Source organism: Trachinotus anak, unplaced genomic scaffold (genome assembly GCF_046630095.1).
Source record: "Trachinotus anak isolate AG129_WGS33_773 ecotype Australia unplaced genomic scaffold, CSIRO_AGI_Tana_v1 ptg000012l, whole genome shotgun sequence".
NCBI classification, from domain to species: Eukaryota; Metazoa; Chordata; class Actinopteri; order Carangiformes; family Carangidae; genus Trachinotus; species Trachinotus anak.
The window spans coordinates 5,016,973-5,033,748 of NW_027273863.1; the positions used below are offsets into that span (position 1 = coordinate 5,016,973).

The 16,776-nt window shown below is 41.9% G+C and overlaps 1 protein-coding gene across 10 annotated transcripts in view; it reads right to left on the reverse strand.

The window, feature by feature from the left end:
• Window positions 1–16,776, reverse strand: part of ctnnd2b (catenin (cadherin-associated protein), delta 2b) — a 187,592-nt gene that overhangs the window by 41,687 nt on the left and 129,129 nt on the right. For all 10 annotated transcript variants that reach the window (XM_071491658.1, XM_071491656.1, XM_071491650.1 and 7 more), the window contains 2 exons: window positions 16,022–16,154; window positions 12,337–12,550 (listed from right to left, as the gene is read on the reverse strand). In XM_071491658.1, coding sequence (XP_071347759.1) covers window positions 12,337–12,550; window positions 16,022–16,154 — 347 coding nt within the window. The remainder of the gene's footprint in view (window positions 1–12,336; window positions 12,551–16,021; window positions 16,155–16,776) is intronic.

Genomic DNA, 16,776 nt, shown 5'->3' on the forward strand with positions numbered 1-16,776 from the left:
GAAAGGTATGTTTCCAGCCTTTTGTGTGTTTTTGTGTGTGTGCACCTTACAGTTACTGTATGTCTCAACAAGCAGTCACTGGTATAAACACCTTCACCTGCTTGTATTCAAGTTACATGTGTAGCATTTATTAAGAGCCCACACTGATGGTTTGACCTTGAGAGCAGCAGGGTGCCTTTGTGGTAAGAGCGACCACCCCCCTGTGACAGGAACTATGTACATGCCATTTGTGTGGGTCTGTCGAGGGCTGATGAGTCAGTTCAACAGCTCAGTGGATCAACTGGCTTTCACCTTTTTTCAGCTGCTGTCATCTTCAGGCAGAAATAAACGTAGAGTTCAGAGCTCGAGATCGTTGGTGTCACACCAAGCCAGCTGTTTCTGCAGCTGGAAACAGTTTAATTCCTTATATGACACAGATATGACAAGCTACATGAAGCTGCACTTTTATGAATTTGTGTTATTGCAGAGATATGTCTGATTCAAAGGCAATCAATCTAACGTTGTAAAACATGTTTATTTATTCAGTTTATATTTTAAAGGTGAGAGTTATGCTGGGAAATGAGGAGAAAGCAGTATTAAGTAGACTTAACGACTGCTCAAAGCACTTTACAGTACAAAGCACATTCACACAGCCCATCTTCTATGCATACTGCACTTTTCTATCACACACACACTCACACACTGATCAAGGGCAATTTGGGGATAAGTATCTTGCTGACGGACACTTTGACATGACTGGAGGTGCAGGGAATCGAACCACCAACAGCCTCATCAGTGGACGACCTGCTCTACCTCCTGAGCCACAGCCGCCTTAAACAAGTTTTCAAAAGGCCTGTATAATATTCCTATGATGTTTCTACAGTACACCACTGAGTTATGGTTCAGTATAATATTAATGTAGTCTGATCTCCTGCGTGGTTTTAGATTATTATTTTTGAATACAGATGTATTCAGATTCAGCTGGTGATATTTCTGTTGGCATATGAGCAAAACTTCATCCGTTTTTTTCCCCAATTTATTTTCCCCAAACTAGAAAACTTGGTGTCAGCTTAACTCTGTGCTTTGGCAATTAGATAAACATTGATCGCTGTTAATTACTTGGTCCACACAGGCTGATATATTAATGAGCTTCAGCTCAGGCTGCAACCATTTTTACTGTTGATTAATTAGTTGTTTTTTGTTTTTGTGTTTTTGTTTTTTAAACAACTATTTGTTTGGCAGTAGTGAAAAATGTTGGATGTAATTTTCCACAGAGCAAAGTGACATCTTCAGATATCTGTTTTCATCAGTTTATTATCATGTATTAATGCAGAAATTTTCACATTTGAGAAGCTTGAAACAGCATGTGTCTGGCATTCTTACTAATAAAGTACTGAAACGATTCTGTGGTCATCAACTAGTCAAGTAATCGACCAATCATTGCAGCTCGGGCTTCAGCCATAGTGTGTGATCATGTCTACTCAGTTCGGTTCCTCTGGGTCCTGGAAACACCGTAGCTGAACAGTATAATGATGATAAGGTCGACCAGAGTCGGTTTACAAAGAAAAACAGCTCTACACCTCTGCGACTGTAGTGTCATGTGTTTATTTATTTATTCATTATTATATCTGGTGTCAGCTATAGTGGTGCAGGTGTTTTGCTGAGGCAGAGAGAAAGAAAGGGCAGTAATAAACTACAGAACAGTACATAAAACATTTACCACAGTGGAACATAAAGCCTCTTCTGCACCAGCACCATCTTTGTGGCACACCTTTCTTGGTCACCTGAACAATTACATTATAAGCTGCTTGATAAGGAGGAGGAGCATCACTTGAAATGGGGGCAGTACCATTCTTGTATGTAGGGTGTTTAATGGCATTTCAAGCTCTTATAACCAGAGGTGGACAAAGTACACAGCTTCATAACTTGAGTCACCGTATAGATACTCCTGATCAAATATTACTCAATTATATGTGAAAGTTGTTCAGTCAAATTTTTACTTGCGTTAAAGTACTGGAGTATTTGCTTTTGAAAAGACGCAAGTACATTTTTTGTTAGTTGATTAGTTGATGCATTGTTGTACTGGCTTACAGAACCTAATGTCTCTGAAACAACCTACTGACTGACTGACTGTAGAACCAGTGGAATAAACAGCTTGTAGAATATGATACAAAGACAAGAGAGATGGCCATAAAACAAAATTGACTAGACAAAAGGGAGCCAACGACCACAAGCTGTCTGTTTAAAGGTTTATCTGGAATTAAACACGTTGCTGCAATATGTTTTCTCAAGTTGGACGACAAGTTTTTTTAGGCAGTGATGAAGTTTGGTCATTGTAAAAAACATTTAAAATGAAAGGAATCTTTATTTCTAAAACTTCAGACAAGGCTGTGGTCATCTCTTCCTAATGTAGCCATCTTTAGGACACTGACAAGTTCAAACTGAGCTGTTCTAAATGCAGCAACACAACATGATTGACAGTGTAGGAGTTGGCAGTGACTGGTTTTTCTCCTGTGATAAACACAGTGTATGGTCTATCACATTTTCAAAATAAAAGAAATGTCATTCCTCTGACTAAAAGCTCTGCAAAGTAAGAAGTACTTCATAGAATTGTAGTGAAGTAAAAGTCATAAGTTTCCAAAAAAAAAAATACTCAAGTAAAGTACAGGTACTTAAGTAAAATATACTTAAGTACAGTACTGAAGTAAATAGTACTGGTTGACAAGCAATGTTGTAAACTTTGAAGTGTTCCGTACATCACAGTCATGCTGGCCTTTTTTCTCTTCTTCTCTGTCTTTTCTCTCAGTATGTTATCCTTATCTTTTTGTTTATTTTTCGTGTGTGGTCGTTGTCTCATTCTATTTCAATGTGAGTGAAATATTTGCATAAGTTTTGTTTATTGTGAGAACAATAAACTATTAATCAGGAGAAAAAATGACCACAATTAGTTTCAGTCTGGTGGAAATATTCTTTACCTGCATTTAAACAGACTGAGCCTGAAAACTTGTTTTCTTCTCTGAGAAGCTGCGTTAAAACTCCTGTTTAAATGAACTGAAAGATAAGTTAATGAGCAGAGTATAACTCAGGGGAACACAGCTGCTGTGTGTTTGTTTAATTAACGTTGGTTGTGTGGCTTGTTAGCTTTGTACACTCCAGCCTTTTGTTGTATGTTGATGCACAAATGCAACTTTTTGTTAGTTTTCCCTTATTTTTCTCTTTTCTTGTGTTGCCTTTTATAAAACAAAATAAAAAGTTTATTATTTTTATTAAGCAGATCAAAATCAGTTTTCACATTTTCATTACGGTGATACTTGTGTTTGTGTTAACAATCTTTTGACTGGACTCTGTGTCTGTATGTTGCTTTTAATCAAACTAATAATTCACCTGAGTTGGTGAAAAACAGGCTGGATGACTTTATGGCTCAAATCCTGAACTGTGTTCACACATAAATGCAAACCTATGAATGTATGTCTGGAAATCTGTGATATAGTTAATTGTATGAAACAGCCTGAATTGACTCTACTAATAATCTCAGTGATGAGGAGTGGGGAGATAATGGGTTCCTTTTTTTGTTCGCTTTGTTTGTCTGTTCATGTTATGTTAATTTTTGTTTTTGTTTATTCTTCTTCTTATTATTATTATTTAGTAACGTTCCTTTGTTCTGTAATTTTTTTCTCATTGCCTGCTTGTGGATGGAGCTGGGAGGGCTCTTGATATGTAAGCACACTTGACGTACTATACTTTGCATATTTTTCATGCCTCCAGTAATATCAAATTGAACTGTGCTGATTTCATAAAGAATCCACATCTTCATGTTTTACAGTACCTTTTAATCTGACTTTGCTCTGTCAAGCTGTCGTTCTCCATCTTTTCCCTTCATCTAAACTGAACGAGCATTGTGACTGTGGATCTCATCCAGACTGCACAGGGCTCTCATCACAGTGTGAGCCTGACAACCTCCATATCTGCCTCTGAAAAGCTGACACCAATGTGAGCAATCCAGGCCTGTCACTTGCGATGATGTGTGCTGCTGTGACTGGATGAGAAAGTTGCATTGTAAAGACAAGTGGAACCACAGCCACTGACAGCATGTGGATTTTAAAAGGGAATAAAGAAGTTCAAGAAAGCCCTGGGAGTCAGAGAGGGCAGATATCATGGCGTTGGTATTTCTCTGTAGCTCAGCTGAACCTCTCTTCTTCACTAACACCTCCACACCTGGTTAAATAGATATCATGTGTGGAGTCAACATGACTTGACTGTGAGGTCAGCAAAACTAAAAGAAAACTCATCAAACCTGTTTCTGCAGTGGTCTGTGAGACCTTTGATCTCAGATTGCTAAAAGTTCTGGATACTTTAGTGATTAGTTCTTTCAGAATCTCCCTTCATTTAAACTAATTAATCAATAGTTCATAAATTGGGTCTTAGCTCAGGATCATTACCTGTAGATCAAAGCTAAGACCTTCAAAATTCTGGGCAGCTGTCAGTGTTTCTGCAGACAAATGCATCATCAAACAGTTTCCTTCAGGCCAAAACAGTGAAGCACAACAAGCCTGAGCTACATGGACAAGCTACGTTCAGGTCTTGAAAGCATTTACACACATTTACATGAGTGTTAAACTCTTGGCATCAGGTAGGACTTTCCAGGGAAACTTGGCTTTTCATGAGAATTGTAAATACAGAAGTGTTGGATATGAGTGTAACTGAGGGCAGACGGGTCGGACCTGTGGTCTCAGCAGTGGACCTCTGTGTAGAGACGGCCACGACCTCACAAGAGCGTGTCAGGCTGGAGGAGTGAAGGAGCCGAGAGCCAGGCAACATGTCAAGGATTCACACGCTCTCCTCTGTGAAGAGCATCCAGCATTTAACCCTTTCTCTTCTGTCCTTTTCTTTTCTTTTCCCTTCTTTTCTTTTCTGCCTTTTCTTCCTTAACATAAACAAATGTTCCACGTTGACCTGCTTTTCTCTGTGTACTAATGACAGGAGCTACACAAACACACATCCTTCACCTTCTACTGTACAGAACAGAGACTGGTGATAAATTAAAAGACTTTAGAAAACGATGTGAATCACCAGATCTCAAACCAGTTTCCGCCATCCAGCAGATCTGCAGGTAGTTCTCTCCACTGCACTGTGATCCATTATTTCCTACAGTCTTGCTTCTTATTCTAATCTTCTAGCCTCCTCTCTCCGCCTTTTCTCCATCATTGTTTTTAGTCATGGTAGTTACGTGGCTCTGGGGACGCTAATGTCAGTTGGTGAGCTCACTAGAGTGAGACAGTCCTCTGAGGATGAGGATGCAGTGATCTCCATCCACTTTCTTCCGATTATCCAGGGCTGGGTTGCGGTGGCAGCCGGCTGAGCGGGGTATTCCAGATGCAACACTTTCCAGCTCCTCCTGGGGGGATCCCGAGGCATTCCCAGGCCAGGTGGGATATGTAATCCCTCCAGTGAGTTCTGAATCTGCCTCGGGGTCTCCTCCCAGTTGGACGTGTCGGGAGAAGGAACCCAGGAGGTATCCTCATTAGATGCCTGAACCACATCAAAAGACTTATTTCGACTTGAAGGAGCAGCGGCTCTACTCCGAGCTCTTCACCCTATCTCTGAGGCCTCACCCAGCTGCCCTGCAGAGGAAACCTATTTCAGCCGCTTGTATCCATGATCTCATTCTTTGGTCACTATCCGGAGCTCATGACCATAGATGAAGGCTGGAACGAAGCTTTGCCTTCAGGCTCAGCTCCCTCTTCACCACAACCGTCTAGTGCAACATCCGCATTACTCACCCACTGAAATGTCTCTACATCTAAAGATGAATTGGGGTCATTTTTGTTCTGCTGCAGAGTTAATACCTGCTCTTTTCAACATGCTTTAATAATCATCTTTAAAATCATGATCAGCATTATCAAACCAAAAAGAGGGACAGACACCGAAGAGCAGAGGGCAACAACCTTGTTTGTGACTTTTTTTGTGCTATCGAGCGAACTGTACACGTGGGAGAAAGAGTGCGCGTGTTTGTGTGTGTAGCTGAATCTGTAGCCAGCCAGGCAGGCAGGTTGACTTCCCACTGTGATCCTGATTCAAAATGCTCACCAGAGAGCGAGAGCAAGAGGCAGAGAGGGCAGGCGATATAGAGAAAGAAAGAAAAAAGGGAGACAGAGAAAGGCAAAGAGGACAGGGGAGAGACAGGAAGAGATGGTGATACCAATTACGAAAACCTAACCACAGAGGGTTATGAGCGAGAGTGAGAGAGGCTGAGAAACAGAGAGAGAGGGAGAGTTATTTCCTCTGGGTCTTTGAGAGAGAGGGAGAGGAGGGAGGAGAGCACGGTCTGTCTGCGTCCGGTCGGTCGTTCAGCTGATTAATTTGTGACAGGAGGGATTTCTGTGCTCCGTGCCTTGAATTGCTGCTCTAATTTATATGGTAATCTTCTTTAAGACTCTAGCAGCATACAAAAAACCTTTTATTTCCATCTCTGCTAAGCCTAAACCCTTATCTATACTCACTACACACATATAAATATATATAAATGCACAGAGCACATGTGGTCATACTCTGCCCCAAATGTGATTGTGTGTGGGGAAAACGCGAGGACACCTCTCAATTTCACTCTCCTGATAAGGCTTTCCTGTGCTGGGAGACCGTTCAGCTTGTGTTAGTATTCATGACCGTCTCTTATTACCACGAATGGCTCTGAAAATGTTTGTCCCTCACCAGGATCTCATGTCACCCTGATGTGAAGCACTGCTGTAAATAATTAGGAGAGAGTGGATAAAGGCTCAAGGGCGGCTTCTGTGGGATACAGGGACGATTTGGCTTAGGAGAGTTTGCAAGGACGGATACTAATTTGGAGGTAACAGCTGAGCCGGACACTCGGTAAGCTGAGCCTGCGTCCACACCACGTGGGAGGGAAGGTTATGATGGGAGAGATTTCCCTTCTCAAGACAGCTGTGTGATTGCAGAGTTGGTTGTATGAGGCCTAAAAATTGAAAATACAGCACTATAGCTGTTCAATTTGGGCTTAATTACCTTGACTTTGGCAGCTTTTTCAGGCCTTTTTTTGTGCCAGGTTGGATATATCGGAGCTTCTAGAAAAAACATAATTACAACTTGGATGTTGCAGACAAGAGCGTTGATGTTGGACGCTTCTGCAAATCTGAAATATGTTCAGTGGCAGACAGAGCCGACAGAGACTGCAGGCTGAGCAATAAGGAGAAATTCAAACGAAAGAAGGTCCTTACACTTCCACTGCAAGCCCCCCCCCCCAACCTGGTGCTTCTCCCTCCCACCTGCACACCCATCAGTCCAGCAGCAGCCTGTAAGGAGGTGGGCACAGGGAGCTAATGAGACTCAACAGGGATGTTTTGAGGCCACAGACGGGTGTGTAGTCAGTGAGCCCCATGCAGGTGACGTCAACTCAATGACAGACTGCGTAACAGAGGACACAGACTTCTGTGTGGACAGAGGCATCCCCACCAGGACAGCGGGGGACAGTGTTTCCCCAACAACAAGCCCTGGGTCACCTGGTGCTGGACAGGAAGAAGAGAGCCTTCAGGGACCGGGACAGAGACCTACTGAAGAGTTTGCAGAGGGAACTGAGGGAGGGCAGAGACGCTCACAGGAGGAAGCTGGAAAACGAGTTCCAGCAAAACAACATGAGGGATGTGCAGTCTGGCATGAAACAGTCACAGGTTTCAAGGCAGAGGGGAACCTCAACCCCTCGCCCCCTCCCCCTTCTCCTCCAGCCATACAGACCCCAAGGTTGTAGTCTGGGCGGGTAAAAACTGAGGCCTTTGGAAATGATGACGCAGACACCCGTGCTCTGTACCTGATTGGGTGTTATTGGTCACGACTACCAGAGTTTAGCGCAGCATGGGTGACTGTGTTACTGACCTTGGTGTCTTTGCTAGCAGCTGCTGTGCAGTTAAATTCTGCATTTTAATGCTACAAGTGACCTTACCCTGTAAAGTGCCTTGAGATAATGTATATTATGATTTGGCGCTATACAAATAAAATTGAATTGAATTGAAGTGTCTTTCTGCAACTAACCAACTGGAGAGCATCTGCTGCTTCCTGTTTACACGGGCATTAATGATCACATGATATGTGTTTTCAGGTGTGTTAGTATGGACAGAGATTATTTCTGATACGGAGCTAGTCTTAGTGTGGACGTAGCCTAAGTCAAGCAACATGGAGGCTTCCTCCTTGAACACAATGCAGCCCATCCTGCTGAGAGAGAAGCTCCAGAGGACGCAGGTGGATGCATCTACCATCTCCTGGATAACTCACAGCCTGACAGATAGACCACAGTTTGTGCAGCTGCAGGAAGATGTGTCTGAACCATAGACTTTACACACAGATGGACATAGCCTCTGTGATGTCATCCATAGGTTTCAGGGTCCTCCACCATCTTGGCAGTGCCAGACTCTGTGGCCACGCCCTCAAGTATGCACAACTGTAAGCCTTAATAAAAGTTATAAATATAACGGGGGAATTATATAATAATTTATCCCCGTACAGTTGTCATGAAGGAGGAAAGCTTTAGAGCCCAGCCTGTTTTTTTGTACGAGGCTGTAAACATGTTTATTTCTGCTGTAAAGGTTTAGCATTTTAACATGAGAGGCTGTGGGGACTGACTCACTGTAGGAGCCATTTGAGGAACTGCAGTTTTTTGTCACTTCTGTGTTGGCTTCATTTCTCAGTCCCGGAGGCTGCTGCTTGGTCTGAACAGGTGGTCAGCAACACAGTACAGCACCTCTGACCTACTGCACAAACTCCTGTGAGTCCTGCGATCAGCAGGAGTTTTGAGATGACTGCAGCTGTGGGGTGTGTCAGCAGCAGAGAACAGACACCTGGTGGACCACATTGTGGCATGGTGTGGGAACAACCACCTGGTCTTGACCGAGGTTATGGTCGTAGACTTCAGGAGGAGAAGGATTATGTTAAACACCATTTCCACTCTTGGAGAGAAGGTGGAGGAGTGCTACAGATACCTTGGAGTTCATCTCAACAACAGACTGGACTGGAAATGCATAGCTTCAATGCTGGGGACACCTGCAAACTGAACAAACTGCTCAGGAAGGCTGGCTCTGTGCCGGGGACTTCACTGGAGCCCTGAGAGTTGGTTATGGAAAGCAGGAGGATGCACATCATCATGGAGAGCATCTCACATCCCCTCCACAGCCTGCTGGTCCGACAGCAAAGCTCTTTCAGTAAGAGACTTCCTGCCAACTACCATCACGCCGTACAAAGATTCTCCTTTGTCAGGAGAGTGGACTCCTCTGACAGAATAGTTTTTCCTTGAGACAGCACAGACTGCTCACCTGGACCTTTTTTTTTGTCACATCACATCTGTGACATTTTGTTTTCATTACATCCAATGCCAACGTTTTAATAAGTCTGTCTTTCAACAGTATCTCCAGCGACATTATGCTTCAGGTTAAGCTTGTGGTTTTGTGGAAGGATGGTTAGATTCAGACATGCTATACCCCCACACACCTCCTCGACCTCTATGTCATTACTCTCTGCCTCGCTACTCAATGGGCACACTGCTTCCTGCATTGGCACTGAGTCCTGGCACTGGTCGTAAATCCTGAGGTGAGGATTCCTTCATTAAGGACATAATTCCTATTGATGCCGGCTGCAGAAACAGGTCATTACTGTAACTCCTATATGACATTAGTGCAGCGTACAGTGAGCCTGCTGAGACTGGGAGCAGCTTTTCAGTCTGGACAGTCAGAGAGGAGAACATATTCAACAACAGGAGGAGGACAACACACTCAGTGATAGAATGACCATCATTATGGTCACAGCACTGGACAACCCCTGAAATGTTGCTTTAAATGAGTACTTGCAACTGGAATATAAAATAATTATCACTCACAGCACCCCTATTTAGAAATTAAATAATTAAATATAATACATTTTTTTAAGATCATCATTATAATGGTCCTACGAGCATAGTTTGCGTTCCCACATGAAGTCACTCCAGGCTTTACTTTTTCATACTCTCACACTAAGACACTGGTGCTGTTTTCTAGATTTGGGAAATTGAGGTTCCTGAAAGTGGAAACAACCAAAATCTTGGTTTCTGCCATGTCAAGCCCTGAAATGATCATGCTCCTACAGCAGAGATATTTTCATGAGCGTAGGGAAGAAAAATCAATTTTTCTCATCTGGCTGCTGGATTGGAATAAATCCCCCAGGGATCCTGGACATAGATCAGTTTGAGTGAGAGTGGTACTCCTCTTCTAGCTCTTTCATGTCTCCTTTCCACACCAGGGGTGAAAGTTCTTTTACCGTGGCCATCAGCTGCAGAGTTATACACAATAAAAGCTAAGGGAAAAAACAGGTGTAGGCTTCACCGGTGAGTTTACAACCCAGAACTCTGTGGGTTTAGAACCTCGAACTAATGAATCCTTTTTATTGTTTACTGACAGACAGCAGGAACCTGCTGAGGATACAAGTGCACCATTGCCCAGTTTGACAAGTCAACAGCACTTGATGAGTGCTGGGAAGCAGGCAGATAGTAAACAATGCTCTTCTGTGTGTGTGTGTGTGTGTGTGTACTTGTACTTGCTACATAGTAAGGACCAAAAAAAGTATTTTCTAACAGAGTGAGGACATTTTGGGAAAGTGAGGACATTTTGGCCGGCCCTCACTTTTTGAGACACCTTCAAATCACATTTTGAGGGTTAAGACTTGGTTTTAGAGTTATGGTTAGAATTAGGTTTAGGTTAAGGTTAGGATTAGAGTTAGGGATAGGCACTCAGTTGTGATGGTTAAGGTTACGGTAAGGGGCTAAGGAATGCATTAAGTCAATGAGTGTCCTCACAAAGATAGAAGTACAAGTATGTGTGTGTGTGTGTGTGTGTGTGTCTATATTTGTCCTCAGGTTTAAATGGGAAAATGCATGTACAGTCCAGTGTTTTGTGTATGTATAGGTGACCACTGGATGTCCTTCATCTGAGTCTGTGTGTGACTGTACATGAGAGGGTCCGTGCATGTGTGTGAGTGTGTATGAATATAAATCGGTTGCATCTGTGCAGTTAGTATAACTGCACACATTCCTGCACATTAGTATGCAGGAATGTATGTGCACATTACAGCTGAACTATAATAGGAATTATTATTCTGCTGTTGCTACATAGCTAACATTAGCATTAGCAGTCGTTTACTCACCAGTCTAGAGGAAACATTATCAGTTCAGCATCAAACTTCACCCTGTCTTTACTTAGCAAGAGCTGTCTCCAGTGGTGGAGAGCAACGCCAATGTTAACTCTTGTTTTGCTTCTATTTCTATCCTACTTTTCATCTACTGAAGTTAGCATGCTAACCAGCTAGCCCCACTCCAGCTGTCACTTTCTGATAGTGGCTGTGTCCCAGTTCAGGGGCTGCATCCTTTCGGGGGCCGCATTTGAAGACTGATTGCGTCACAGGGGTGCAACTGTCCCATTTCGAAGGCTCCTTCAAAAGCACCTTTCTTTTCCTTGGCTGCAAAGGCTCCAACAAGTGGATCCTTCATGGGCCAACCTATCCCAAGGTTCATTGCATAGTGGTATTAAAAAAAAAATGGCAACAAACAACCACCAGAGAGCCTGAGGATGACACTTTAAATGGTTTCAGCTCATTTCAACAGCTAATAGCACAACTGTTAAAAAAAACAAGGGCCTCAAAACCTCAAGTATTTGTAAAAAAAAACAACACAACATTAAAGGTGGGCACAAAGCAGTAATCCTCCATAGGTCAGGTGTCCCATTTTGGTTCAGCCTTCGAAGTCTGTGACAGCTACAGAGGACTTGCCTTCATAGGCAGCATCCAGCAAAGGATGTGCTCCTTAACTGGGACAACTAGGGGATCACTGTATCACCCAGTCTGCCCAGAAGAAAAGGCGCATATTATAACTTCCTTTATTGTAAATGCAATGATGGCTGAAGCTGAAGTTTATTGCCACAAATTCAAAACTACTTTTGGCCACAACACTGTAAGCTGCCATTTTAGCATGAAAAATAGTAGGAAGAAACCTCTGCATCTCAAGAGGTGATCCACATATATCCCCAGATTAATGTGGAAATTCAAGGTTGGACATTCAGTATTGAGCTTTGGCAGCTGAATGGTTGTATTAACGAGGTTTGGAAAAATGTGTATTTGTTTCAGTAAATATAAAAACACATTAGAACATGTGAACACAGGCACGCACACAGATACACAAGCAAATACATGCAAAAATATCTTCTGTATTTTTCCTAAGAAAAAGGAGCAAATTGCGGAAAAAATTGCAGGGAAATACTGTGATCTCAGCTCCTGACACTCACCCCCGCTGCGCATCCATTAACATCAAAACATGTAGATTGTGGTTTTTACCTGTGAGCAGCTCTCGGATCTCCACATCTGTGGTCTTCCGCAGCAGTCGCACCAGAGCAGGTATGCCTCCGCAGTTCTTCAGGGCGATCTTGTTGTCGTCGTTGGCTTTGCCGTACACCAGGTTTCTCAGGGCTCCGCAGGCGCTGCGGTGGACGTCCGTCATCCGGTGGTCCAACAGGTCCACCAGCAGCTGGATGCCACCCTGCCGCCGGATCTGAGGACAGAGGAAGGAGGAAGGAATTAGTGTTGTGAGGTGATTCTATGTGTTGGTGCCAATGTCCCCCTACAGTGTGCCTGCTGATGTCTATATACAGTAGACAGTAGCTGAAGATATTTAAGCTTGTTTACTTCACTGAGAAAAACCAATGTCACGCCTTGATGTGCTGGTATGTGAAAAACGTAATTTTATGTTATCGTGTAAATATTAATTTGTTTTTTTCACCACACTTGAAAATAAACAGGGCGTAGCAGCTACTGTGGCACTGATGCAAGATTTATTTAAATGCCAGCCACTGCACTTTCTGTCCCCGTGTGTCCCTGCTTTCAGATAAACAAAGAGAGAATGTAGGGCAGGCTGCCTCCTCTCCATGAAAACAAAAGAGACATTTCAGTGAAGGAGAGTGTTAAAAGACATGGCAGTTAGCCTCAATTAAAGATATAAAGCCAATTTCAGCTGATGCACTATGGGTAAAAATCTCAAACTGGACACTGATTAGAAGCAAGATGTTGAAACAGATTCAGTACTAAGCCCTATAATGAGTGTGTTATGCTAAAAATCAACAAACAATTACAATTAAACCTCATTAAATCAAACAATTAGCTGCCTAACTAGATTTGCAAGGACTACAAATAATTATTATTTGTATTACTAATGAATTTATAGATCATTTGATGACACTCAGTGAAAGTTCAGTCAGGATGACTTAGCTCCTCATGCATGCCTTCTAAGTCTCTAAGCTCCACCACATCCTTCTCATCTTCATCCAGTCTCAACCTGACACGATGGCCTTTAGCCAGTCACTTGAACGTGTTCACTCTCTGCGGTCATTCGACACCACAAAGAATTTTTAACCCACCCCCACCCCTTCACCACCTCAAGTGTGGTCGCTTGACCATCTCAAATCAAACCATCCATTCAGAAGTTTCCCTCCCATCCTCAAGCTCCATTCCTCATCACCACTACCAGTGTCTTGGCTCCGGAGAAGTTTCCTGTAAAAGTCTATTCCTTCTATTCACTGTAAATCCCATTTTACTTCAAATGTCTCATCGTCTTTTGTTCTTTTTATTAGTCTCTCTCTCTTTAATTAGTGTTTTGGATTAATCAAACTATTGTCTACTTGTAAAATTATGAAAAACAAGTTCAGGGAATTGCCTTTACATTGCTTATAATTTAAAAAAAAACAAACAACAACAACACAAGATAAGAGATAGAGAAAAATAAGAATTTTTCATTTTTCGTTTTGGAGGATTTTAAAGGTCCCATATTTCACATTTTTAGTTTTTTTTTCCTTTTTATTGTTAACATCCATAAGAAGATATAGTTATGGTTTTAAGTACCAAAAACCATGTCAATGAAATTTAATATTGCCTCTCTCAAGCTTCTCTCTGGAGCTCTGGAGGTCAGTGAGCCAATCAGAAGAGAGAGACCGTTTTCTGAGTGATCAAATAAAAATACAGCTGATTTCAGATTAACACTGACCCAAATCCTGCAAGGTTGCATGGTGGATCAAAGTGGGCTAGGCTTGGGGCATGGCTTACAGTCGTGACTGCTTTGTTGTGACATCACAAAGTTACAGTTAATAATGAACCTAGACCTGCTTTATAATCAAAAAAGACATGGAAATCTTACTTTGTATTGGACCTGTAACATTTTCACATTTTTAGTTGGTAAATTAATTCATAAAATGACCCACATTATGTTGTCTTGTCTGACTAACTAACACAATAAGTCAAGCACACCAGACATATGCTTACAGTGTATTCAGTACTAGGAGACTGAATGGGCAGAGGGCCATTCATATCCCTCAGCATCCAGTCTTTTATTTTACCATTCAGGCATCTTTCTCAAGGGCAAAAAACAATTTGGCCTGTGAGGTGTAGCTTTGGCAGCCTCGCTCTAAATACTCCCATACTTCACTCCCCTACAGTCTCAGCATCAGTCATCTTTCTCATCCATCTCTCTCGCACTCTGTTTTAATGCCTGTTGGCTGATTGCTGTTTGAAGAACTTTGTTTGCTGTCAAATCCATCGTCTCCATGGGGATTAATAAAGTTGAATTGAGTGAGATTGAGTTGACATTGAAGAGACAGACGGAGTGGTTTTCTCCCAGACACACAGCGATGATGGCTCTAAAGGACAGGACGAGAGACGGCAGGGACAGGGCTGTATTCAGAGTTGGGTTAAGTGTGCGTAATGAGGAGTTAATGCCATCTAATGTGGAGTTTCGTGGAGCTCAGGCAGCTGCACACGTGTGGGGTGGCGTTTCCCCTGAATAAAGATGTGTCTCGAGGCGATGTGACACACGCATACACTCAATAACACCTTCATATATTGAAGATGGTTTTTGGTTCTTAAAACCACAAATATATCTTCTTATGGATATCAACACTTCAAATAAAACACAGGAGAAGTGTAAAATATGGGACCATTAAACTCTGAGGTCCAGGTTCATTTTGTCAACTTCTTTTGCATTAATTTGTTTCTTTGTTTTTTTTATTCTCAACAGAAACTAAGCTATAAGTCTGATTTATCATTTCATCAAATTCAAGAGTAGGGCTACCAGGAATCCAAAGAGTCTTCATAATAAAAATATTATTATAGCTAATAGTTAAAGGTTGAAGGTTCTAAAAATAGTTCTTTCATTGTTTTTTTTTTGAATGCACACAAGTACAGCAGATATTTTGGAGTTTGCATCATCTGTGTGATAATGTGGCACCCTGTCCATGGTGTACCCCACCTCTCACCTTATCTCAGCTGGGTTTGCCAACCCTCAGAGAAAAGCAGTATAGCTAATGGATGGATAGGTGGATATTTTTTGTGCCTTTTTCATTTAAAGTGTATGTACGTCTGTAAAATTATTTTGGTTTACAGATAAATGAGACAGCGTGTCATCACTTTCAACTGGTGTTCTCACTTTGTCTCCACACGATGCATAAACAAAGTTACGTTACTGCAAATACAAAATTTTTAGAATTGTTCACAGTGCTCGTAGGCAACTCCCACAATATGTCCATATACTACTTGTACTACATATACTACTACTACTATTTAGAGAAATTCCCTCAGTGTGTTACTGAGATATCTTGCTCACAAGACGGGCAACCTGAAAACACACTCCCTCATGCCATGGCTGTCAAGCATTAAAAACGCTGTGGAAACATTGTTGTGTTATTACTCCATTTGTCTATCATTTTTAGGAAAACACACACAGTCCCCTAGTTGCATTTTATCAAATATCTCAGTCCCCCGGAATCTGACTTGTGGTATTTAAAGCACTGAAAAATCCCACTTGAAAAAATTAACATATCTGAAAACTAGAGGAAACGGGAAAAGTATGTTTTTGTGTGCATTTTGTTGAAACTCAGTCTTTACTGTAAGTTTAATGTAGGTCACTAACTCTGAATGAAGGCCAAAGAATGTTTGTTTTGTGTCTGTGTGTATGTAGTTTCCCCTCAGAGATCAATACCTCAGATTTGATCTTGTTGTCTCCAAAGCAGAGGTGCTGGAGATAGGCAGCAGCGTTAGATTGGACTGATGGGAACTGATGCTGCAGCATCTGGATCACCTCTGGCAGCTCTGGATCCCTCCAGCCAAACTCCCTACAGAGACACAAAGAGAGAAAATACAGTGTGTTGTGATGTGTGCAGAGATAGTGGTGTCTGTATGTGTCTGTGTATTTGTGTGTGTGTCGCTGAACCTGTTACTAGGCAGCTTTCCTCCCTACTGTGACCCTGATTTAAAATGCTCACCAGAGAAGAAGAAAGTGAGAGAGGCAGAGGTGGAAAATGGAGGAGAATGAAAAAAAGAAAATAAAGAAAGACACATCAAATACACAGATTTTCACTCTTACTGCTCTATGTTCTGCTTAAATTATTTCCAGCTAAACAAAACATTCACCACTAACATGACAAATCATAATCTGCCTGAAAATGGAGGTTTAATAGTGAAAATGCAATAAAGATTAATTTTACATTATTTACATAGTGTAGATTTTCTTAGTATGGTATACTGTAAAACAAAGATGAAACAAAGAAACATGATGTGATGCCATGTCTTGATTGTGGCAGAGGACAAACAAAAAAATAAATAAAATAAAATAAAAATGGAAATAATCTTAAATCTTAATGCGCCATTTAAGACAAATAATTGTGTTTTTCCAAATGTGTTTGGGAAAAGGCCAAAGACGCAATGAGTTTCAGAATATCATAGATATTTGTAGCT